Source organism: Nestor notabilis, unplaced genomic scaffold, assembly GCF_000696875.1.
Source record: "Nestor notabilis isolate BGI_N333 unplaced genomic scaffold, ASM69687v1 scaffold30888, whole genome shotgun sequence".
NCBI classification, from domain to species: Eukaryota; Metazoa; Chordata; class Aves; order Psittaciformes; family Psittacidae; genus Nestor; species Nestor notabilis.
This window is the reverse complement of record NW_009941984.1, coordinates 1-26,608: the sequence shown is the minus strand read 5'-3', so window position 1 is coordinate 26,608 and position 26,608 is coordinate 1. Positions and strand designations below refer to the sequence as shown.

The 26,608-nt window shown below is 45.8% G+C and overlaps 1 protein-coding gene across 1 annotated transcript; it reads right to left on the bottom strand.

Moving 5' to 3' along the window:
• Positions 1-5,181: 5,181 nt before the first annotated feature.
• CLDN16 (claudin 16) lies at positions 5,182-12,533 on the bottom strand. The gene is made up of 5 exons (XM_010021166.1): positions 12,420-12,533; positions 7,359-7,461; positions 6,933-7,097; positions 5,665-5,856; positions 5,182-5,321 (listed from the first exon to the last, which is right to left on the bottom strand). The coding sequence occupies exons 1-5, from the start codon at positions 12,531-12,533 to the stop codon at positions 5,182-5,184; spliced, it is 714 nt and encodes a 237-aa protein (XP_010019468.1).
• Between the last annotated feature and the right edge of the window lie 14,075 nt (positions 12,534-26,608).

Here is a 26,608-nt window from a genome sequence, read left to right as displayed (position 1 = left end):
CCTGCTGACTTTGAGGAGGAGTGGTAAACTGCTCTAGAAAACCCCAGAAAACACTAGAAGGCTGATGCATATGAGGGTGGGAACTTGCCAGTAAGCCTTGAGAGGGGGAAACAGGAGTAGTGCAGAGGAACTAATTGCTCAGTGACCATTTGAAAGCAAAAGACAGAGGGAACGTGGTGAGGTGCACAGCTGGACTTTCACCTCTGCACATCAAGAGCTGAACAATAAAGTCATAAACTGGCTTTCAGGCAAAACAGAGCAAAATGAAAGGCAGCTGAATCATAAAAAGGGATTGGTCAGAGCTGCCAGGAGGGTTGCACATGAAGGATGGGAAAATAATAGAAATGCTCATTAATCTGTTTTTTATTGCCATCTGAAGACTCTGGATTATGGGCTAAACCCTTTTGTGCTGGGAGGGGCTAGGGACAGATCCTCCCCTTTTTGGGTCATTAGATGGCACAATTCTGGCTCTTGCTTTTCTTGCTTAAAGGCATGTTACAGCAGGGACCCAAGAGCAAACTGGGAGAAAATTGTTCTCTGCTCCCAGTAACAGTGCTTGGACAGAGTAATTCAGTCATCGTTTGCTTGCCCACAATATTTAACAGATGAAGAAGAGCAAACTGGGGATGGAGCAGGGTGGGAGGAGGTCCAGCCCCAGCAGAGAGAAAAACTCACTTTATTGCTGGAATTTTACTTTTCTCACTTGGAAAGATGATAAAATGACTGTAAGTAGATGTGTCTAAATGGGGGTAAATTCTACAGCTGTCAAAGAACCATTGCCGTAGGTGTGCAGTGGGGCCTGAGGTCTGTAGCTACGAGCAAAGGTCTGGGCAGCCTCCAAAATCCCACCCCACTTTCCCAAGGGCTGGCCTTGCTTGTGCTGCTGCTTTTTTTGTGTCCGTGCAGGGCAGCAGTGATTTCCCTAACAGGAATCAGAGCAGGTCACCTGGCAAACCACCTTTCTGGATGAAACTTGGATGTGGGTTAGAGAAACATGACGCTCAAAGGCAGCTGCATTTATTATATCTCACTAATGTTACAGTTTGTAAGAAAACCAGAATTCTTGAGTAACGTTCTTATCTACTGAAAGTAATTGTTCAGATCTACTGAATTCAGAACTAAACATATTGCAATGTGTGTGAAAAGGTGAGAAATCTGTATTTTGGGAAGTGTTCATGCAGCTGCAGTAGGAGATAGCTTAGTTCACAAGCTCAGAGTAAAAGTGAGTCCTAATTACAGGCAGACTTAAGAAAAGCCCTTATGAACAAGGCTGATTAAGGTATTGAGAGGACAAAATATTGCATGCAGAAAAGGACAGCTCTTGCAGATATTGTTTTATTATCTCTCTCACTTGTGTATATCAAAGTGGGAAAACAATACCTATCTGTATGAAACGAGATCAACTTAGCAAAAAGCTTACCTACAAGACTTTGCTCTTTTCCATAACCTACAACCGGGCAGATCTCTGGCAGACTGCACCAATCTGTGCTGTCAGTGTTGAGGCCAATGAGGAGCCCCAAGTTCAAGGAGTCACCGTGAGGCACATAAAGCAGGGAGAAAACTTGGGAATCCCAGCTCTCAGCTAGGTACCTGACCCTGCCTATACCCTAGGAAATGAAGCAAGGAGATTGAGGTGCCCAAATGTAGAAAAATACTCCTTGGAAGTTAGTGAAAATCTGGAGAAGCCTAAAAGGTGCTGGCACTGAAGGATTAAATGGTGGGCCTCAGCTGGAAATTGCAACTGAGCAAAGAGCTTTGGTGAGCCACCAATGGCCATCAGAAGGCAATGTCAGTCTATTCTAATTCTAAGAAAACTGCTTCTGAATAGGATGTAGGTAGGTACTAAGGAAATACCTTAATATCTGAGTGCACCTGCAGCATCTTTAGTTTGTTATTTTGAAAGAAAAAATAAGTCCTGTGTGCTTTCTGGGAGATTTCTTGCTAATGAATAAACAACCAAACTAAAATAGATCTGCATTATGGCAGGGTAATGAGCTAATGGGGAGTAAATACTGCAGTCATGAAATCAGAGTCAGAACTAAATCAGTGGATTAACAATTAAATATTAACAACTGATCAAAACATCAGATAGACTGTCAGCAGGATGTGAATAATGAAGCAATGCATCATTGGACTGGTTGTTACAAAACATTAACCTGGAAAACCTAAGGGTTGCTGTGACCTTTTCCTAGTCCTCTTGTGCAGGAGATAGATCCTCAAAAGCTATCGTAGAGTGTGGCTAAAGCAGAAGTATGCTTAAAGAATTAACCCTTATTCTACATAGAAACTGTAGAATAGAAAGGATCACAAATGTTTATGCAATGTTCTTTGTATGCAAAAAATATTTGTATGCACATTCTTCATATGCAAAGCCTATTTGAAGATGATGGACCCTGAATTAAGGTAGTATTTGGGGTACGTATGCACGCTATTTCTGTAGCCCCAGGAGGATCACAGAGCTGGAGGGATTAATGAGACCAGTCCTTTATTCACCCCCGAGCCCGAAGTGCCTACTGAACAAGTGCTTGGTGTGATCCAAGTGCTGCAAGGCACAAAACTGTTCCCACCACCATAAAACAAGCTGAAGACCTTTAGAACAAAGGCTCAGAAGTTTCTTCAACTACAGCATACTGGAGAAAAAGAACAGGAGAAATCAGTGGTCTGAGATCTTCAATTACATTCTCATAACCAGATGATCTTTAAGGTCCATTACAATGCAAACCATTCTATGATTAGCAGGTGATCCCAGACTAGTTTTCATCTGCTAAATGAGAAATAAATCTTCCCAGCAGGAAATAATCTTCATGCCTCTGAAAAAGCTATAGAAAACAGAAACCAAGAGACTGTCCCTGACTGTTAGAGGGGGGGATTAATGTGTTAGCTGCATAGTCTGGGAAGGATTTGATCCAGGATTTAGGTCCAAGTGATGATGTCTTTGCTCAGTACCTCCTCCTGAAGAGCATCTCTGCACTGGGTGAGTTTGGCTGGGGCAGTCCCCAGCATTGCTGCCTCTCTCCTGCCTTGAGGATGTTAAGACAACATTTGCCTGTCTGGGGAGGAACACTGCAAGCAAGCACTGGAGCAGGTGCTGAGCACAGCTCTGCCTCTGCCAGCTGTTCACCCTCGCTCTCCTTCCCAGTGTATCCCTGAAGGAGCAGGGGAGCAGGGCCACAGCCCAGGAACCAGACTCAAAAACATCCAGAGAGATTCCCTCCTACGGCACAGTGAACCAGCACCACCTCTCTGCCCCCAAAGCCCGACAGCAAATATATGGTTCTAATGTCACTGAAAAAGTTAAAAAAGAAAAAAGCTTTGGATGCAACTTCCTGCAGTAACAGGCAGAAATTTCTATCACCTCCAGATCTCTTTGAGAATTCTTGGTATAATCCACAAATTCACTACATCATTCATAACTCCTGTACTTTTTGTCTCTCAGGACTTTGTAAAAAAGCCTCCATCACTTCTCCTGCTGTGTTTACATCTGTTCAATATGGCTCATCTGTGGGCAACAAGTTGCTTTCAGTTTGGCTAACATAAATGTGTGCCAACCAAAGCAGCATGAACCCTGCAGGCACAAAGCTCCCTTGCCTGGGCCCCAGTGCTGCCATGAGGGCTCTTGCCCATTACGGTCTCAGCCTTGTATACGGTACTTGAACCTATAGCAAAGCCATATGGACCTGCTGTTGTCCCATCTGTCCCAGGGTATGAGTGTTATTCGATTAAGAGCCATGTCAGGACTGGGTTATGTTTTAATATTGCTGGTCAGTTCTGTGTTGCAGCACAAGATGCTGCTTCCAGGATAACCTGTGGGAGGACTCAACCCCTCTTCTTCCATTGTAGGGGCTATCAGAGGTACTGTCTGGCACACAGCCCACTCCATCCACAGCCATTCCATCTCCTGGCCCTCATGACGTAAGGCTTCACTTCAAATTGCCTTGGGAGAGAAAAGGACTTTCTCCCTCCAGTTTCACCAGTCAGTCAGTGGAGGAAGCCTACGCCTGGTGGTGCCTCAGTACCCACGGCTGAGGCACACCCTCCTGAGACTCCACTGTTGTTTCTCCACTGACCCTGAGCAGGTGTATCTCTGTGCCGACAGCCTTTCCCAGCCTCTGCTGCCCATGGCTATATGATGTGGTGCCCACAGTAGAAAGGACTGGATTTGGGCAGTTCTTACCAACCCTAAGAAAATTGTGTCTTAGGTTCTCTTCCTGTTAAAGGCAAGGAAGAGCTTTTGCATCCATCCTTAGGGAACATGTTAAACCACACTAGGGTTTTTTCACCCACCCTAATGAAGACATGGCTGATGCTCTAGCCTCATCCAGCCGATGGCAGCCTGGGTTGTGGCAGGGGACAGCAGTCCTGAACTAGATTTAAATGTCTGTTGTTAGAAAGAAACAGTAGGTTTTACTAACATTTATCCTAGTTTCTAGCTGGTATAGACATATTGTCATGCACAACATCAGATCTTGGATCTTCACTCACTTTGACCAGGCAAAATTTTCACTAAGCACAAAGCAGCTGGTGACTTCCAGATGTCAGTGAGTCTAGAACATCTCTAATGTACATTTTAACAATTACTGAGGACTGTATTTTGCACCTGAATTTACAGTGTTTCCTCAGTGCAGAGGTTCACAGGCCAAAGGGAGAGCCAGGCATTTAACACAGCTGTTTATCTTCTGCTGAACTCTCCAGCTGCCTTTAAGAGGTGAAGATCCCTGGGCTGGGTACACAGGGGCCAGACGTTGGCTGGACAATCAGTCCCTCTCTTTGCCTGTATTTTTTTGCTTTGCACAGTCTGTTGACACATTGCAGACACGGAGCAGATCCATCTTACAGTTTGGGCATCTCCATGCAAAACACTGGCATCTGATCCAGGAGCAGACGATTTATCTCGTTCATGTTGATACTGTTGAAATGCTGAAAGACTTTGTGTTGGTTATTTCAGTCCATGCTTATGCAAGTGGCCTTGGCACTCAAGACAACAGATTCCCTAAACCGAGATCTTCTCAGAGATTACTTTCTTGAAGGAAATTTTTTCTGAAGCTCTCACAATGCAAAAATTATAGCATTCAGTACATCCTTAAAATTTAGCTTCACATCTGTACGACAACCAGGAGCTTGGGTCTCTATGCAAGCCATACAAATACAAGTAGAGCTTGTTCTGGAGTGCTTACCTCCTCCTCATACTCTTGTGTCAACTGCATACATTTTGGCAGTAGCTGTTTGTGAGGATGGCAAATGCACATTTGTTACAATTGTCCCAGCTGAGGAATAGCCTTTCCTCAAGGAGTAAGTAGAGTCGAGTCTTCCAGAGCTGGTCTCTGTGAGGCACAGGGAGAGAAATAGGATCTGCTAATGAGTGCTTGGTGACTTTCAGCTGCAAAGCCTCAAAATGCAGAGAAAGCAGCACTCTTAAGATATGACATAATAACACTTTTAAAGTGATACTGACACCTCAGCTCCCACCTGAAGACCTTGATGTGCTTTCTAGAGGTGCTGAAATAAGACTTTTCCTATTTTACAGCTGAAGACATTGCTACTGGGGATGAGCAACCATCCTGAAGAATGTCCCCAGAGGACTTTCCCCACCCTGTGTGCCTGTAGCACACCCTGAGTGATGGCTTTATCTATGAACTGTGTTTCAGCCCTGCCACAGCTCCTCACCTCTGAAAAGATACATGCAGCAGGTGAGCAGGGCCCCAGATAAGAAACAGCCAAGTGACCCTGCCATGCCGAGCCAGCATGACCATCCGAACTTGTACTGGATGCCCAGAAACACGTTGTGGAAGACTAGAGAGGAGCGTTCCACGTAGACATCAATGGCGTACCACACCGAGCCAGTAATGCCTGGGAGACCTGCAGGACAGGAGGGAGGTACCACATAGAGCTCCCAGATGGACCACAAGATCACAAACAGAAAAGCTGGAGCTATAGCCTGCTGCCTGCTGGGTCAGACTTCAGAGCGGGAAAACCCTCAGCAGGTTTTGGCCCCGGTTCCGTCTCAGCCCAGTCACTTTGGCGGGTTCACCCTGGCTCTGACTGATACCAGGTAGAAAGCTGCCAGGCTGAAGCTGTACCTCACAGCTTGGCAATCACAGGCACCATCAGCACCAGCTGGCAGCTCTCAGGTTTCTGAAGTATAAGGCAGAAATCTCCTCCCTTCTCAGCTTATTTATCAACCTGTTGCAAAGTTGCTTCAAGAATTTGATTTTCTAATCTCTCTTGACTTACAGAACCTTGACAGTGTTTTTCAGACAAAATTTTGGTGGTGAATGGAAGATTTTTAACAGAAACTCTGAAGTTTTTTACATGTGCTCCCAGTGGCTGGGGTGTCATGTGTTACGTCAGTTCACACTGAAGCAGAGGTAGATACTCAACATTGGCATGAAGTCAAATGAAATTACTTGGTACCTAGTTGGCTGTTTATTTTTGCATTTAAAATTCTCCCACTGACTGTAACAGCAAAATACCTCAGTTGGTTGTTTATCACCTAGGAGGGACAGATGTGTTATTATCCTTTTATAGAGGTTTTGGGCTAAGTGACTTGCTCAAGGTCACGCAATCTGTGGCAGAGCCAGGAACTGAACCAGGATTCTAGGACTTTGTAGTCCTTCTGCAATTAGATCCCTTTGCTTTATCAACAACACTGACTTTTTCACAGTAAAAAAGCAGTAAATGGAAGTCAGTCAACTCTGAGCAAAGTCACCTGCTCTGTACCTGAAATGAAAGTGGATAAACTCAGCTTTGTGCTGTTAGGGACAGACAGTGAACAGAGGAAGCTATACTGCATAAATAAAGCAAATAAAGATCCTTCTGCCACGTTTACCCTCTAGAAAATCACCGACTCCTCTCCCCAGAATAAGAGAAGTCTTTAAAGCTTCCCCCTTTTCCTAAAGGTTGTCCTGCAGGATGGAGGCACAGCAGGGGAATACCTGCAATGAGCAACATAACTCCAGACACCAGGCAGATGCGCAGCTTGATGAGTGGCTCATCAGGAAGGAATTTCACGCAGTCCAGTCCCGGGATAAGGAAGAGAAATCCAAACCCTGCCAGGATATCTGCTGTGATCATCATGGCTCGGGTCAGCACCAGCTTCACTGCAGGACAAAAGCAAATCCTTCTAGTGCACAAGAAATAGAAACGTGGGAGGGCAATGGGGACAGATCCTGTGGGAACATTTTTTTTCTGGGGTGTAGCTTTCTTCAGCTTCCCCTGGGACTAACACCTCACTGAGAAAAGAAACATGGCTCTAATACGTATGTGCACCAAATCATATCTCACTTTGTTGAACAGATACTCTTTTTGTATATACTCATATATCCCCACCACTCATAGAAACATCTTTGACTCTTACATACCAGGGTGCTCGGCGAAGATAGAGTCGTACTCGTCACAAGTTTGGATCCCATCAAAAACGTTTGTGACACATTCCCACCACAGGCCACGGCATTTTGTACTCACCTGTGGGTTGAGAAGAGAAATAATACCATAAATAAATATATCCACCAACACAGTGGATGGTCAGCTAGGCCCTTCAACAGAAATCCTGGTCCCATTCCGTCGATGGCAAACCAGAGCTGTGAAGCTTCAAGAAGAAAAAAAGTAGCAAGATGGAGAAAAAGGACATTTTTTCTGTGTCGCTACTAATGGTGTTAAATTAGAGAATAAGAAATTCAGACTAGACATTGGGAAAAAAACCCACCACAATTTCCTATTGGTAAGGCTAAAAATTCTAAAGGAAGCTAGGGGGTGGCTGATGGGAGAGATCTAAGAGCAGGCTGGATCACTCCTTGCTAAATGCTTGTCTAGGCTGAGCAGGGCAGGGGTATGTACCAGATGACCCAAGACATTGCTGTCCATGTTCCCTTTACACCATCTTCCTGCCAAGAAGGAGCAGCTCAGAGGGGAGTGTGACTGTCAGGGCAGGCATTGCACCTTCAGTAGGAGGTAGCCTGTGGTGTGGTGAAGGAGCGCTTTGCTGCTGAGCAGAGATGTGGATGTGAGTCCTTCTCCAGACGCACGTGGAGGGCTGCCCGCAAATGACCCAGCCATAAAGACTGGCTGAAAAATGAGAGGTAGCTGGCGTTGATCCTGGTTCTGTGCCTCCAGGTGCTCTGCAGGCTATGGGACCACGTGTGCCTGAGCCACACTCATTGCTGAGACATTCAGACTCGTTGCAGTAGCATCACGTCTAATTGTCTCCACTGTCTCAAAGCATAGATATCATGGCCAGCCTTCCATAAATCACTTTAATATGGGAGGTATGTTCATTACCATTGCAAATATGACAACAAGCACCTCTAAAACATTCCCAGAATTGCTCATACAAGGAGCAGCATTAATGTTGGTGCAGCTTTTGACTCCAGCTTGCCCTGCTGCTGCTGCCAGCGACACCCACTGCAGTCAATGGAAGGAGAAACTCTCCCAGGGAATAGTTTCATACTGGGGAATGGGACCAGGCTTGCTGGGATGATACAGTAAATTCATTTTGCTTGCACTGTGTAAATCACAAAGCAGATAACGTATCTCAACCAGTTAATAGAGTCTCATTCAGGATGTATTGAAGTCCGTAGCCAACTGCAATATTTTTTCCACAATACAATGTCTGAGCCAAACTGTACACCTTCTCTGTGCTACTGCACTGTGGATAAAAGGCAGGTAAAAATGACTTGCTACTTCCGACTGGCAAGAAAAATATGCTATTTATATTTAAATTAAAACAATCTACACATTTTGTTTCATGAAGATGAAAACTACTTACAATTTCTGAGATTTTCAGTGCAGGTTTAATGAAAAATATCAGCAAGAAATTAGAAGCAGTGATGCAAAACCTGGTTTCCTTGATTTTGTGTTTTTCAAGAGAACAATTTGCCGTTTTTATATTAGATATAGTTTTTTACCGTAGGCCTCTTAATTCAGCCACAGCTCCTCTTCTGTTTTAACTCACTGCCATTCAGGCTGTGCTTGACATTAGCATATTTTTATTAAATTACATATTTTCCACTTGCATTTACATCATTCAATGGTCCTTCCAAACCACCATAGGCTTATTCATGCTACTCTGTATTCAGCTAACACTCTCAGTTACTTCCTCGCTTCTTTGCCTTTGTGTTGTTTTTTAAATCTTACAAGCAGCATCTTTGTCTAAATTATTTATAAAAAGACTAACAGGATTCCAGTCTTTGTCAGCCTGCAAGCAAAACAGAAGTCTTTCAGTGCAACAGTTGTGATCATGATCTAGCTTGTGAAACAACCCCCTTTCAAGACTTGATAAGTGTTTTGTGTTTCTTGGGATGTTTCAGTTGTCACCTACTCTTGCTGGTGCTGAACAAGGGCAGAAGCAGGGATCAGCCCATCTCTACACAGCTCATGCACAGCCAGGGATGTGTCTCATTGCCTGCTGCAGGAGGGATGGGAACAAACGTTAGAGAGGAGACCTGTGGTTGGCTTGAGCCACTGCTGAGCTGTTCTGGTTTCTGTTGTCTACCTCTGAACTTCCTTGCCATTCCCTGTTCCCCTCTGCTTTGTGCACTGTTTGTCCTTCAGGTTGTTAATCTCATCCCAAACCACGCTTGAGCATCTTACCTTGCACAGACAGCACAGACCTGCAGGCACATGAGAACTCACTGCTGTAAATAGGAGAGGGGACGAGGGGGCTGGGGTGCCACCTAAGGACATGGATTTCTCCATCTCTCCATCTCATGGCTGGTCCCATGTTTGTAGCACTAATTCGATATCACCTCTTTCCCCCTATAGCAAATCTACTCCAGCATCCCTGAGCACAGCCAAAGACTCCCTGAGAAGTGAAGCATTATGGCCAAACTCCTCAACCCCCACTTGGATTACGAAACACATTGCTACGACCTGCTTTCCCTAACACAAGCATGCATATAAAACATAAACTGCATAATGACTGTAATATATGTAATTACATCGTATGCATAATGTATAATTAATATTAAAATAATTCTAATACAAAAAAATGAGACAACAAGCACACACTTCCCCTTCTGGGGAAAGCGGAGAAGACAAACATGTTGAGCCATGTTAGTCACAGTGTTCTACCACACTGTAAAAAGGTACCAGCCTACAATGATTACAAACCCAGCACGAGAGTAAGACAGGCAGCATTTAACAGTGGTAATACTTTTAATCCACCTGCAACAGGGCGGGACTGTGCACACAATACAGTGCTCGTTGGGAAGCACATTGTTTTTTCCCCAGCACAAACTAGTGTAAAAATTGACCAGGGTTGTCTTGATGGTCACATGGAGCACACCAGCTTAAACCACTTTCTTTGTTGCTGTACATAACCTGGTCGTATCTGAAGGGGAGACGAGGGGTTGTGAGAGTTGGTCGGGGCCCTTGCAGCCTCTCCAAGGCTTGCTGCTCCCACCACTACCTGGCTGCTTTCTCCTGAGCTGCTCCTCTCCAGCAAAACCACAGCTGCTTGGGGCCAGGGTCAAAACCAAATGACTTTGAGGGGCTTTCATTAATGTATACAAATATCTCAAAGGCAGTGCCAGGAGGATGGTGTCAGAATCTTTCCAGTAATACTCAGCGGCAGGGCGAGGAGCAATAGCCATAAACCAAATCAGAACAAGTTTCACCTCAAGATGAGGAAGAACTTCTTTGTGTTGAGGATGGCAGAGCACTAGAACAGGCCACCCACAGGGATTGTAGCGTCTTCCTCTTTGGAGACATTCAAAACCCAGCTGGACACATAACTTTGTAACCTGCTCTAGGTGCTTGGCAGGGGAGATGATCTCCAGAGGTCCTTTCCAACCCTAACGATTCTGTGACTCTCAAACACTGGAGAACAGAGTTCCTTTCTCATGAAGTAGAAGCTGCCTGACTTACCCTTTTTCCAGCTGAGAACAGGAGTCACTGTGGACCCCACGCCTTTCTGGCCGTGGACAGTTTACCTGCATTCCCCAGTTTAGAGAGGCAGTGACTCATTAGAGCCATTAAGGAGATCAATGGTCAGGTATTAAGGCTGGGGGCGTTTTGCTCCATTGTTTAGTATTCACACTCTTTTTTTTGAGCGTAGTGGCTGCTAATTACCAAACTGGGTGTTAATGGAGCACTTCGCACAGCCCAGCGCAGGTGCCTCTGTGCCAAGAAGACAAGGTTACATAGCCTCAGGGTAACAGACTGGTTCTTTCCTGGACTCATTCTGCTCAGGAGCTGGGTTTCCCTCTTCTGTTGTTCCTCACAATCCGGTGTCCATTTGGCTTTTCTGAGTATACTGATATCTTCAGCTGACTACAGACGATTCACATCTTCCTGAAATGAATCTGAAATATCTCGCTAATTTAAGATGATAAATGCAAAGTGATATCCCAGCCAGCATCACTGAGCGCACACTGTTCTCCCTGCAAAGAGGCTCACCGAGCAGACACACTGACCATCAGCAACCTCACCACATTGGATCTACGACCACCTCGGTCATCTCCAGACACCTTATAGGGTGGGACTGGCAGTCAGATTGTCTGGATTTCTTGTGGCATAGAGAAAAAAAATATATTTTTCTTATAATAAGTTTTATCTTTCTTTCCTCAGATAATTCATCACTTGATGTGATGCAGCTAAACATTGCATTGCAATCTCTGACTGCAGGGGGGCAATTCTGGTTTCCTATGCTGGATAGCAGATAGAAAGTTTCTTCCTGATATATTCAGCCAAACTCTCTGTCTTGGAAGGTGTTTCATCTTCACTGCATAAAGTATCCAGTTTGCGAGAGAGCAGATTTCCACACTGCAGCCCCTAAATGTACAGGAACTGCTGGCTGCTGTGGGAAGAAAAATACAAACTGAGTGATGGAGAAATCGTGATGGTCTTGGGGTCTAGAGTCTCTGGGGCACACCTTGCGTGTAAGTGGCATCTTGCTTCCTTGTTTGCAGTTTACTTTTGCCAATACCTTTCTCTAACAGGAGAGTGCTATTTATCTGCACAAGTTCAAGAAGGTATTCTTGAGTGCTGCATCTGATGCCAGTCCCCATGCATCCCATAAATTTCTGCTAACCCTGTAGTTCAATGGCTGTTAAGAAAAAGACTTGGAGAGCACAGGTGTACACACTGGACTTGTCCACCAAGTCTGACCTACAAAACTAGAAACATCTCTGAACTGTCCATGCAGGCTGGAGATGCAGGATAACTGTATTGAAATTCCTGCACATTTAAACCTAGACCCTGTAGACCTTTCCTGAACCTACTAATTTAGAGCAGAGTCTGGATAATAGTCTGATAGAAAGAATTACACAAAATACCACTTATCCCCGCTCTTGCCATTTTCATCCACTTTCATCCAGCACAACAGCGAAAAAGTACATGAGAGTGAAGAAACTATGCCAGGAACTGTTTGGTTCCTCTAGGACACATTTGTTTTGATGATCAGGCTCTTCTCACCCCAATCTTACCTCCAGGGAATCATCAGCATTAACCATCCAGCAGTCTGTCCAGGTAGATGCTATCAAAAACCCAGTAGACAAGAAAGCAAAAAAGCAGCCCACATACTGGAGGAAAAACCTCATGCCAGCAGGTGCTCAGGACATCCAGGGGGGGAGAAAAACAGTGCCCAGCCCTTGTTCTTACAGCTGAGGCAGAGGCAGAGCCTTATTGTCCCAGGTCACTGCCACCCTCTTCCAGTGGCTGTGAACAGCCAAAAGTTGTCACTTCTGCCGATGCCATCCGTTAGTGATGGCTGCAGGAGCAATGCTCACCTGCAATGGGGATGGGAGGAGGGTGAGAGCACCCACGGGAGCCGCTGCAGCCAATCCGCCCTGCACAGTTAAAGCTCTTGTCATGCTTGGCTGAAGAGAAATGGGGTTGTGCAGAAGTGGTATGCAAGTAACGGGAGTCCTGGACTTGGAAGGAAAACAGGTATCATTGCAGGTTTTGGCAAAGCAGGGATTAAAAAAAAGAATCAAAACTTGTTCTCCAGGGCAGAAGTTCTGAGCAAGGGACACACTGAAGATCTCTCATGTGCACGCACATGTTTATTCCTGTACATCGGTTCATGGCCTAGCATTGAGCAACTATAAAGTGTCCTGGTGTAGATCCCAGGCCCTTTGGTTATCCCATTGGTCTCTGATACAGTGATGATCTAGTTCAGTGCAGGAATGTCACTAGAAAGGGAAGAGAAGATGTAGCAGTCATGGGCCTTCAGGGCCAACACCAGCAATCATCCCAGCTCAGATATGGAGCTCTGTATTCTGCATTTAAGCCAAACCTAGGTATTTTTCATGCTCTGAACTTCTATTTGTTCATGGTCTGAGTCTGTCTCTCCCGTGGAAATCTTGAACTTTTCAATGAAGTGGCAGATTTTGGCTGGATTTTACCTGCTCGCTTACTGCCATTGCAACCTTCCAGTTCTACTGCAGGACTTCCTGGGTGAGCAGAGGTCACACAGGCTGTCGGAGACAGAAGGACACAGCCTCTGTAAGCAGTCTTTTCACTCAGTACCTCCTCTCACACAATGCTGAGAAACCCAGCGGGGCTGCAGGATTTCCAGGGAAACCAAGGGGGAATGAGACATGAGACTAGAAATTCCTCCCATCCCAAAGATGCGCAGAAACCATCACATCCTCAGTAATCTCTATATTTTTAAAGAAGAGCCTTAAAAGACTGTAAAAAGCCCTGCCTGTAGTGGACAAGTATTCAGTACAGGGCTGAGGAGCAGATTCTTGCTCTGCTTACAATCTGCTTGCCTGAACTGATGGTGTCTGAAGTATCAGCTGTCTCCTCCAGATGGAGCCAGTCGGCGCTTTTACAGAACAGCTCAACGCTTGCTGTCCTGCGAGACATCCCTCCAAATACAATAGCAATAACAAGTTTATTAATCTTACAATATATAACCCGTATAATTCCTGTCATAACCTCATGAGGCAGTTTTACTGTCAGTTAACAGTTTTCTGCTTTGATCCCAGGATCACTCTATTTCTCAGAGTTCGCACTGCAGAAGAGGTCCTTAGCACATACTTTGGAAGACACTAGGCAGAGAACAAAAGTACCAGGTTCAAAAGGCCAGGGCATGCAGCACTCTCTGCTGCCTTCGTTTTTCTGCTCTCTGTTTTCTAATTCTATTCATAGACTCTGACAAGTGAGGAACTTTTCTTCTTCCTTCTCTGTCAGGTACATGTTTTGATACGGTTATGTGGGTATGATGCTTTCTGCTGAGTTTTCTGGTATCCAAATGTATGTATAAGGAAAAAAACAAAACAGAACAACCACCACCAACAACAACAACAAAAACCCCAAACCACCAAAAACTAAAAAACTCCAAACAAACAGACAGACAAACAAAAAAACCCACATGATCTTCGCTTTATGGCTTTCTGTGTAACAAGGGTAGAGTTGTGTTTCTAACAGTTCTGACCCACAGTGACACTGGCCAAGCATGTCCTATAAACAGGCTACATATATATAGATTGCATTGATATGAGACAGGTACTAGCAATATGCATTATCTTCCTATACTTGTCTTGTACTGTACTAACCTATGGCTGCACCAGTTTTCAAAACAAGGCATCTTAGCTAGTTGTTATTAGTAGTAACTTAGAAAAAGTGTTGCAGTGAGCTCAGAAAAGGCCTGGATAATCTGTGAGAGCCTTCCCAAACCAGAATTAAGTTTTTAGAGGTGGCAAGAGCTGAGTTTGACAGTAGCAAAGCCTGGATTAGCCAGGGAATGTATTAAAGCCATATGGATCTCTTTGCCTTCTCATTCTGTCTCACACCTAAATATATGCCTCTTTCAGAAAGGATAAGACCAGCTGGGGAGATTGGGGCCATTTTGCTTTCTTAGTTGATGGTGAAAGTGTGCTCAGTACAAGTATGATGGAGGTGGAAAGCGAAAACTCCTAGCGGAATAACAGGATCACAGTAACAGCCAAAGCAGTGTTTCTAAGCTTTGGTAATGGACCCACCATACTCTGTTCTTCCCACTTAGTCTGTCAAGCGTCCATGAATGTCAGCCCAAGAGCAAACTCCACTAAGGGATGAAGGCAGCATGTTGAGGTGCCAGTGCTGCCTGTGCTTTGTTCCATCTCTCCATAGCTGCCACCCCAGTCCTGGAAAAGTCTTGTTTATTTTCTGCATGACCAGCAATTGATGTTGCTGTCCCAGCTCCATCCACTTCCAGGTGTCCACCCTCCCTGCAGGGCAGGGCAGGAGAGTGACCATTCCTAGAGCAGGATGCCAGCGCTTCCCTGGCCGTGAGTCACCAGGGGGATGGGAAGTGGATTCACACCAGCCATTTGCATCTAGCTCTGGGCTCAGGAGCATCCTGGCTTCAGCAGCAGCGCAAGCCAGGATCTTTCAGTTTTGCCTGGTGTAAGACTGTCCAGAGCATGCAACACAATGAAGACGGCTTGTGACTTTCATCTGACAGAATGGCCGATCCAATATCTGGTCCTTCTTTGGGTCCATGTCTCCAAACAGTCCCATGGAAGCTTCTGGAATTACTAGAAAGAATACAACATTCTTATTCAGTAGAAACTGCAAAGTACATATTCCATACTCTTTATTTAAAACAAGTTGGCATCTTTGTGAAGCAAAGTCATTAGCAGTTTCTCATCATACTCTTCTTTCCTAGTTTAGCACGACAGATGACCTTTCAGCTTCAAAAAACAGCTCTCCCAAAATTACCTCCCAAGAGGTCTTTGTATAGCCTAAAACCTGGCTGACATGACTCCCTGTAGCTTTCAAATGGATTTGTAGGCTGTACTATATATGCTAATCATATCTTATTCTCTTGGCTAACTTAACATTTACAGCACTTTGACACTAACAAAAGCATTAGGGTGTCTTAATACTTAATTATCAGAGCTTGGTCTTGAATGGTTCTTAAACTGTGTGATATCAAAACAGCATAACTTTGCTAATGTAACAGCCTTACCACCTTAACTACACACACTCCCAGCTAAGAGACAAATGCAATACAGGTCAATTGCTTTTATTACTCATTAACACAAGGTGGTCTGTGCTCTCTGCTAAAGCCAAGCCATCATGTTGCAGAGAGCGACAGAAACTACTGCCAGTCTTGGGAGGATCATAGCTGATTTTCATCTACCTACAGAACCATTCTTGCAGCAACACCCCAATGAGCTCACAGCTCCATGAGCAGGGAAGGGTTATGTCCTCCCTTTACTCACACAGTGTCTAATATACAGTGTAGCAGAGGGCCTTGAGCAAGAGGGAAGTGGACATTAATGCATGAAATATGCACCTAACCGCAAGGAATCAAGCAGTCAGTGAGGTGACTGATGTGTCCAGGGCCAGGCGCTTGTCCAAAGAGCATGGATCAGGAGTCAGAGGTGATGGAGAGATTTGGGAGGGGTTTCCCTAAGAGCTTTTCTTCTGTTATGGAAGACTCCATGGGCTTGACTGCCCAACCCTTCCCATTCGTCCATCCTCATACCCCAGTCCATTTTCCTGCTTCATACACCATCCATCCATGGCTTCTAAGTAAGTGTCTTTATGTCCAAAGCAGTGCTCCTGGGACGTGAGATGCAACACAAATGAATTATTGAGCAGTGTGTGTCAGCTGTAATGTACCTCTCCAGCCACACTCATATGGTCACAAACGCCTGGGATTTAGCTTGTAATTAGCTTCATAACCCCAAAGTAAACAGTAAGACTCTGAGCAACTTATCATAGAATCATAGAATATTGGGTTGGAAGAATATCAAGGATCATCTGGTCCAACCTTTCTTGGTAAATCATGACCTAGAGTAGATGTCCCAGCATGCTGTCCAGATAAACCCTAAAAGTGTTCAACATTGAGGAGTCCACCTGTGACTTTTCAAACAGGCAATATATAGAATTAAAAGAAAATAGGAAAGCAAAGGGATTTTCTAGTTGATATGAGCTTGAAGGATTGGTGAGTAAAAACTCTGTGTGTATGTGTGTGTATATACTATACACACAGCTATGATGCTTGCATACGCTCCTTTAAAACAGTTTTTTCAATTACTCCAATGCAATAAATAATAAAATAAACATTTCATACAGTCTCTTCAGGCTCTTAAAGTAGTATGCAACTTCTCTTCAGTACAATAAATTTTGTTTCATAGCTGCCTGTGAAATCCCACACCTGAGAAACACATAATCTCAATGACGTATTACTAACCCTATTTTAGAGCCAGGGAAACCGAGGTACTGACTAAGTGCCTTAAATGTGGAGCGTGGAGTCACAGTCCCTCTCCTCTTTCATACCGGGACAGCACTCTCTCATAGGCGTGGTGAGATCCTTATCGGTGAAAACATGCGTGACCACTCAGGTTTCCTGAAAGCAGCCACCAAGAACACACCGTGCTGTCGCTGCATACCAGCTTCACGCAGGCGTGTAGAGGCAGAGGAGCTGGGCAGTGCACTAGACACACCTTTTCTCGGCATGTCACTAGTTCCAGTGAATAGTCCTCACCCCAAGCACCCCGGAGGCTGTTGATGCCCTGCCACATCCCTGTGGCGTCATCTTTATCCAAGCTCGTGTTTCCCAGTGTGAGCCGGAACTTTCCTGTGCCCTGATGCAAAAGTGATAAAATGCGAGTGAAGCACAAGGTCTGTGCCACTAATAGCAGATGTGCAGGAAGGGACGGGAGAGCAGGGTGAATATTTTACTCTTTCCACAGTACCAGAGAAAAGCAAAGGAAGAAAGGTCCCACGGAAGAAGAGGTTTGCATTGTGTCTGTGCTCTGGTGGCTGCTTCTTAGACACTCAGCTCACGTTAGCCTAAGTGAGAGGGGTTGTTGTATGTGCGCTTCTCCCTGAAGGCTCTGCTGGCTGAAATCCAGCCCCTCTTGTGACTCACTTCGCAAGAAACATCCGCTTTGGAACCTCTGTGCCCCTCACTCCTGTTCGCCAACCTGCTTATCAGAGAGTGATGAAAGACTCACTAGGAAAGTCATTAAGGAGGGGATAAAAGTAACTACTGTGTTAGAAATGCAATTTGGTAACAGGATGTTTGATCTGTTATAAAAAGGCAAGGAGGACAAGAACTGAGGCTTGGAGAAAACAGTTGCTGCTGTGATTCACAGTCCATGAGCACGGGATAGTTTTGGGACAGCTGCGGGTCAGGTTTGGGTACAGGATCTGCAAGAAGTTTCCCTGAAGAGCTCTGGAACTGCCACTCTCTTAAAATCAGTGTCTGCCCACCTGCAGACTCTGCAGTCTCACTGTCCCCTCTGCTAATACCCAGCATCCAAGCTGCACATCAAATGCTGCCCAGAGCTGACAGAGAGAGACCCCTGGTCTGCCCTGCCATGAGGCACTGAAGCTTCTGTTCACAACCAGGCTCTGGCAAGGGAGACAACCAGCTGCAAACACCGCAAAGATTTCCATGAGGCCACCCCCTTACTCCAGCCCTCATCAGAAGGATGCCCTACTGCTGAGCAAACTAATGCGAGCACAGCTCCTCATCTCCCACAGACAGCCAAGCTGTACTCTAGGATGAAGGACAAAACCATGGAGAAAGAGGAGAGACGAAGGGGAAGGACAGTCTAATCCTTGATGGAAACTCCCTGATGAATGGGGAGACATGAGCAGAGCTGCAGTCCCAGCCCTGGGACAGGAGACAACAGTGGGTGACTCCAGTGTCCAGTGCTCATCTCACCCAAGGCATATATATAAGGAGTAACTTAAGAGGTCTCCTGTCCCTCTCTCTCTCATTGCCTATCCTCCCCCTCAAATCAGAGTCTTTCTGTGCACTAGCAGCGGAGAGCACAGCATGTCCTTTCCCTCTTTCTCACATTCTGTCCCTATTTTGCCCTGGTGGTTGTGGTTCACACAGGGCTTGGTTTCCTTCTCTGTTCTTTATGGAGATGTGCTGTTCCTCATCTAAGCTCTCCCAGAGGAGACCATCCCACCGCCTTCTCCACTTTGGCTTCGTTTGCGCCTTCTTTGTCAACAGCACAGGGTGTGGGCTCATCCAGTTGCTCCCAAATCACCCATCAGCAAAGCTTCTGTGTACATGAGGCTTAAGGAGGAGTTTTCATGAGCAGAGACAGATGTGAGAGAAACACCTCCAGCCTCTGGCCTTCAGCCAGATAACTGGGGTTTTAAACTCCCTCTAGGCACTGAAATATGACCTTGGGTCACCACACCAATGTGCTCATCCAGTCTTAAAGATAAAGGGTGTGTTAGAAAGTCCAGGGGAGAAGCTACTTCCCTCCTCCTCTGCCTTGCACACATGTGCATGCACAAGTTCTGCTTGCACTGCAAACAGGTCTTGCACTGAGCAAAGGATTTTTATGAGTGTTCTTCCCATGTAAGCGCTAGAATAACTGGCCACAAATGAATTCTTTACATGTTTGATGCTGTTCCCCACTGGAAAGTCCATCCATGTGTGTCACAGCAGCAGGTACCAAGTGTTTCAAAAATACCTGGCTCTGATTTCAGTGTTTTAAAGGAGACTGAAACATGTTGGATATCAATACTTAAAAATCCCATCCTACGGCTCCTTTCATTTTCCAGAGCTTGTTAGAAGATGGTTGTGCAGGGTCAGTGTATTGGTAAGGATGCCACACAACTGTTCATCAGTTCTGGCCTGTCAGATTTTGTATAGCACAGTAATCTGTGTATCTTGGATTGTTCCAGTAAGACATCCCAAATAAGTTAGGTTTTTCAGTTCCCCAGAGGAATTTCTAGCAACATGTGGAAGGGACTAAGTTCAACAACCCCCCAAATAAAAGACCTGAAACCCCATCTCCTAGCCTTTATATTGCCCCTGAAAAGTCTGATCTACAAATCTTGCAGCAGTTTATAGCAGACCCTTTCTAGGAAGGACCCTGAATCACTTTATCTTCCCACAACTGATTATCTGACCTTTCATAAGGGCTGAGGAAGTGTGGTCCAAGCACAAAAAGGTGAGACATAGCCATACCCTGGGATGGGAATCACTGAGTAATCTCTAAAATGCTGAATACAGCTTGGGCTTTTTCTTGACATGAAGGTTGCCCCAAAACCAGATTCACAGGTATTTAAGCTTGATGGTTTAGTTCCTCAGTGGGTGAGCAATAAATGCTGGTACCTTTGGCTTCATGGAGATAACTCTGTCTTCAGTACTGGCTGAACAGCAGTTCCTGTGGAAGACTTCAGATCTAGTCATTAGGCATCTTCTGTTCTTCCTCCTTCTATCTGTTTGTTGTATCATTCCATTCCAATGCACCCTCCTCCCTTCATCTGATTTCAGGAAGAACAACCCGAGGTTCTTCCAAAGAGGAAAATTTTTCAGTGGTGATCCTGAAGGTGATCTGATTCTTGTCAGTCTCAGGAAATTCATTGCATAACTAGGCCATCAAGCTCATACATGAGCACAGACACTACCCGCCACTGAGTTCCTGGTGAAGACTTAGGGAGATATAGAAAGAAATGTGATCCCTGCTATAACTGGTCCCTGGAGGATTAGGACCAAGACCTTGCAGGCATCAGGAACATGGTGAGAGCAAACAAGATGGGTGTCAAGGGTTAGGTCTTCACAGAGACCATTTCCTGGAGTCTCTGAGAGATGTTTTCCTAATTGCACATAGAAAACTCACCCATAAATGGTACCAGGATGAATTTTATCTTGTCAGGACCTTGATGCACATCTCTCATGGCTGACACACTGAGTATGACACACACACACACACATCTGTCTTCATCCCAGTGAGGCTTGAGTCTCACCTATTCTCACTGCTCCCCCTCTCCTGCTCTGGTACTCGGACACCAGAAACTGCTGTGTTCCAGCTGGCAGTAGTGGCACCTGGTGGGGAAAGTGGCCACACTTTGGGGCTGACCCTTCCAACAAAATGCTCTCCACCGGACACTCTATTGCCGAGGCTCTTCCCCACATGCCCCACCACAACTGCCCCATAATCTGGCACCATGAGTAGTTTCACACATTTTGAGAAAGGCTTTTGTTGATGATGTGACATACAGCTACCTTCTATTGACAGCATGCAGAAGCAAGTTTAATAACTCCCTCTTTTCTCACTGGTACTTCTCTAAGACTGTGAAACTCATTGTTTCTCTTACATTGATTGTCTGGCTTTTATTTTCTATCTGGCTTCTGGTACAGAATGTCCAGTGAAAGAACAATCCTAAAATAGAAAAAGCAAAAGCAAAATAAATCCTACCTTATGGGTCAAATCTCTTGGCCTCCGTGGGATGATTTTGTGCCATGGAATCTCTATCAGAGCTTCAAGTATCACTTTGGAAAACAACACGAGTGGCCAAATGCAGGACCACCTTTATTTCTCAGCAGCTTGCTGCCTTGCACAGACAAGCCCAGCAATCTGAGAGCTGTGGCTAATGACACCCATGTTGAAGATTTATACATGCCAAACCCACTTGTTTGCGGACAGGAATGATTTTAATGTTTTGGGGCATTCTGAGGGGCAGTCTCTGGCCTTGTGGTCATTTGTGGGTTGCGGATTCATGGGAGAATCAAAAACTAAGGCAACAGGTGAAAACTGAGAAGCCATGGAGAAGGCACAATCCCTTCCAGAGCCCTCACTGGAGGGTGGTTTGGAGGAGAAGCCAGGAGTTCAGCCAGCCTCCAGCCTCATACAACTTCAGCTTGTTACCTAAAAGCACATTTTAACTACAGCCAGATGAAGTCCATCATGTGAAGAGTAGAACGAAACTGTTCCCAAAACTGTAGCTTTATTACAGATGGTGAGGAAACATGAATGTTTGAAGGACTACGAGAAGAGGGTTGATTATTAGCTTGGTTTATCTCCAACAGCTTAGGAATTCCAGGTCATGCCTGCTGACCAAACACAGAGAGGTTAATTTCTGTTTCAGACCCCCAACATTTAAGAAGGACTAATTCATACAGCCCATTTTAAACCCAATTTTCACAAAATATTCCCTGTGTGTAGTCAGTATCAAATAACCCCAGACAGTCCCTCTAACTGATGCTGCCTCCATCAACCACAAATTTCAATTCCAAATCTAAGGTTTCTTCCCGAAAATGGAGATTTCAATTTGGCTGTGAAAGGAAAAGCTCTGGTTTTGGTGTTATTCACTATCCTGTTCCCTTTTAGGCAATGAGTCATTTGGAGGAGGTCTTCTCCAACAATCTTTTTCAAAACTTTGTACTGTATGGCAGTGCTGCAATGGTGAGCAGCTGATGAAGGGTTAAACTTTCTTTGTGCTGCTGTGCTCTGCAGCCCTGAGAGCTGTGATCTTTGGCTGCTTCAGCAGCTACCATGGTCAAACACAATGTCTGCTCCTCACTGCAGGCTGGGTTGGACAAAATCCTGACTAATCCCAGGGAAGATTTGCAGCCGTCTTAGATTCTCCTGACATGTGGGTGCTGCCTACAAAACAGTGCTTGGAGCTAAGGTTTGGCAGGGGTGTTTCTCCTGGATGGATGGGGGAGTAAGTGGGAGAGGGAGAAGAAAAAGCAGCCTGCAGCTAAACAACAAAGTAATTTCAAGTTTTTTCTAGACAAGGTAAACTGGAGCTTAATGCGTGTGATCCCACCACTCTGCCCTTTTCCCCCAGAACCTTGGAGACTCCAACTGAAACAGCAAGTCCTAGAGTTCCAAAGAAGCAAGATCTTGTACTTCCCTGTGAAACACAGACTAAACCTGCAAAACTCCTTGCTGCAGGATACTACAGGTGCCAGAAGTTTAAAAACAAACAGCTGAATTTATGGACGAAAAACCAAGTGAGCAAAGTGAAAGTCAAATGTACTGGCACTGGCTCAGGCTATATTCAGACATAGATCAGGGTGGGCTGTAACACATTTTGGGGTAACGTCACTATGTGCTCTACAACTGGCTCTACAATGGGCTGCCACCAGAAACAGTGGACTGGGTCGGTATTGTCTGGCCATTCCCATTTTCTGGTCCAGATGCAGAGCTTGTGTCTTCACTCTGAAACCTGGATCATGAAGCTGTGCCTGCTCTGCGCACCTGCCCATACTTACAATAACTACATCAGAATTAGATGTTTCCCCTTAATACATCAGCTTTAGCTCAAGGATTAATTCAGGGCAGCCTGAGGGACAGCTTTAGGGGACACCAGGACACAGGATCACATGTGGCTCCGTGATCTCCAAACAAAAGCATCACACAGTGAAACCTTCCTCAAGAAACATCTGAGAGAAGAGGAAACCAGGCTGCCCTCCTGCAAGTCCTGGCAAGTACAGAAGGTTGTTTTTGCCAGAAAAGGAAACAGGTGTCGTTTACTACTCACAGAGCACAAATCGCTGCCGAGTACGGAGGTGAGGCTGCTCGTCTGACTAACAACACCCAAAGGAGCGATATGACCAAGGTGTTAAGCATTTTCTCAGTGCAGCAAAGACTGTTGCACATGAGGAGAATCTCTTTGAACAATTAGAGGAGTCTATCTGCAGACTAAACCACCCCAGTTTGATTTCAGTAACTGTCTATATACACACCTCTTCTCACTTGATCCTGCTTTTGTAAATGGCAAAACATGAAGACTCACTTGTTTACTTAAGAACAGGCCACTCACTGAGGACTGTCAGTACCTTTAGCCTGGAGAATACAGAGGAGATGATTGCAACATCTTGGATAAACCCAGGTCTTTCAGCTGAGATTAATGAGCTGAAGGAATGGTATTTCCCCAAAAGTCAGGTAGAAAAATAGGTGAAAATATTTGGGACTTCCAGTGAAAAAACAATCTTAGTCAGAGGAGGAGAGGCAGTGATGACTGAGTAAAAAGATGGCTTATTTTGCCCATTGAACAAGTGCAGAATGTCACCTAAAGTAAAGAAATATTTCATGTCTCAAAGAAAGGAAGAAAGTCCAGAAGAGCAGACTCAATGCTCTTAGGGATGCTGTAAACTTCTCCGCAAATTCCAGAGCACTGAGAACTCTGATGAGTGATGATGGAGAAATGCAGAGTTTCAGTGTTCATCTTGCTCTGCAAATTCCTTGTGATGTCCACAGAGAGAGTTGCTGGGTTTTGAAATTTTTCATGAAACAACTAATAAGTATCACTTTCATATTGTCCCTGGAAAACAAGATATAAACTGAGCGGTCATGATGCTGGGGCTCTGCGCACAAGGTGTTTACACAGGTTGTCAGAGGTGTTCAGTGGTCAGACATGAGCAACTCATCTTCAAAGCAAGATGCAGGTACAGAACTCGTGCCTATAAAGAGTGCACAGAGGCACAGGGAAGAGCCTGTGCTGCAGACTACGTGGACTATGGGAGGTCCAAGAGCACATGGGTGTATCTCAGTATTGCCTTTCATCAGCTTTGTTTGAACCAAGGCTGCTCTGTTGTGCATTTACCTAGGAAGACTGCCCAGTGCAGCACCCGTCAGGGACAGAGGGGCAATGGGACAGCTGTACAGCCCCTCAGGAACACAGCAGCCACCTCTTGGCAGCTGCAGGCTGTAATCCTACAGTCCCCTCACAGAATAAGGCTTTCTTCACTCTTAGTTCCATGGAAGGGGAAGAAACTGAGGACACGTGGTGTCCTACTGCATGTCTAAGCAGTCAGGCTTACACTACAGATAGATTGGGCATGAACTGACCCAAAGGTGCCACCAGGACACAATCTAAGCTTAGTTTTCCCAAGCACAGGTAGGTATGGATTGCAGTCCTTCCAAGAGCTGCAGATTGGTTACATCATACAGTACATGCCTGCATGCCTGCTACATGCATCTCCTCAAGACCACTCTTGATGTCCCTCCCAGTGCAAGTGCAATCGGATCATTGCCACGGAGGACTCCTCCCTGTACTTTCCTAGAAGGTTCAGTAGAAAGCCCAAGTCCTTCCTACATAAAATGGCTCTGTTGCCCCTCCTGGCTGCTCTGAGCCTGTAGCCAAAGGATCTAAACCTGTTAAAAGTGTCTTTGGAACTTGTACCGCTGTCCAGAGCTGACCTCTCTGCAGGAGTCAGTGAGGAGCTGTCTGATCCGGCTGGGGGGTGGCAGGAGTTTCAGGGGAGGAGTGAGTCAGTTCAGCACTCCAAAGCACCTGGGAACACTACACACTCCTTTGCAGATGGACGTTATCAGGCTGGTATGACTACCCAGACATCAGTGATCAAATGCAGACACTCCTAACCCTGCTCTCTTCAAGTTTGCATTGGTTTCTGCCCTGCCTCTTCATCAGGCAAGGAACTGTTCCTCCCGAGGATCAGCTCCAACAGCCAGCACCATGCTGCTTTCTCTACTCCCTGTAGCAGAATTCTTGGTGAATATGCAGAGAGACGTATATACTTTTTTTGTCTCTGCATTGCCAAAGAAAACTTTGCTGCTTCCCTCTTCTTCACTCCCAAAGCTATAAAACTGGGGTCCACAGAGACCCAGGAAAACACCATTTCTTCAGCTGCAGATTCACAGCTCCCTAATACATTCAAAAGTGAAAAAGGACGCGGCTGGGAAAGTTTGCTACCAGGTAACTAGGATGGATTTCGTCACACCAGTGCTACTGCCCGGATGTGGGGAAATGGCAGCAGCAAGTGTTTTCAGAGCAAACCAGCCTTGCTTTGTCTCTCTGCCCGGTGTGGCGAGATTGCAGTTGCTTTTCTCCCCTTTGACCCCCAGCATTGCGCAGGACCGGTCAGGTAATCACGAGTCTTGTTTGTTTGTCTGTTTGCAAATCTCAGGAAGCAGCTCCAGCAAAATCTCCTAAATCATCAGAACGCATCAAACCACCCTGTCAAAACAATACAGCCCCATCCCTACCTCCAGCAGGACGTTCATCAGTAATTATCACCTGTTTATCTCAGAGCCTGGGATTACAGCAGGTCCAGGCTGAACGTCCCCTGCATCCAGCCCGTCGTGAAGGCAGGAGGCACCACCCAGACCATGCCGTGCGCTCCCCGGCCCCTCTGAAGGAGACAGTAGTACCTCACTCTGCCTATTTTGAGTCTGGATCTGTCAGTATTCAAATACTCACATAGGAGAAAGGGAAACTGTAATAACTGGACAAACACATGCCCAAGAAAGGGGACATTCCTTCCTGGTCTGTAATCTCCTTGTTCAATAAACCTTAGCAAATCACTGAGGCATTCAAATACTGAAATTTCTCTTTTAAGAGAGACCCAGTAATGCAAAGATGTACAGCACACAGTAGTTATTAAAATAGTACATTCAAAAACTTGGATTGAGGGTCCTGGCAGCATTTGTACGTGGATGATGAGTGTTTGCTCAGCTGCCTCTCTGAAAGCTCTTTAAAATCATAGTACTGATAATTTCCACGACTTCTCTATTGCTTCCTGTGGAGCACTGTGTTCCCACGTGTGCTGTGTGCCCGGCAAGCCTGCCAGGTGGGAAATGGCCCTTGCCCTTGCTTTGCAGCGATGGCCCTGGCCAGGGGAAGCTGGGTCACTCACATACCAGCGGGACAGCCCATCGGGACAGCCCAAGCACCCTACACCCTGCCGGTCCAGCGGGCCACTCGGCGAAGGAGGGGGTCTTCACTGGGAAGGGAGTTTGATAACCCCCGCTGGTAAAGCACAGCGACAGGCAGCAGGACCCAGGGAAGGTTAGTGTGAGTTCCTGCTATCAGGCCCCCCAGCTCTAGATGGGGGAGGCGGGAGGGGGAGACTGAGGAGAGCACAACCAGGGCACATTTGGAGGTGCCAAAGAACCGCTGGCACGGTCCGTGGGGACAGGAGGGACAGTCCCACCGGCCGCTT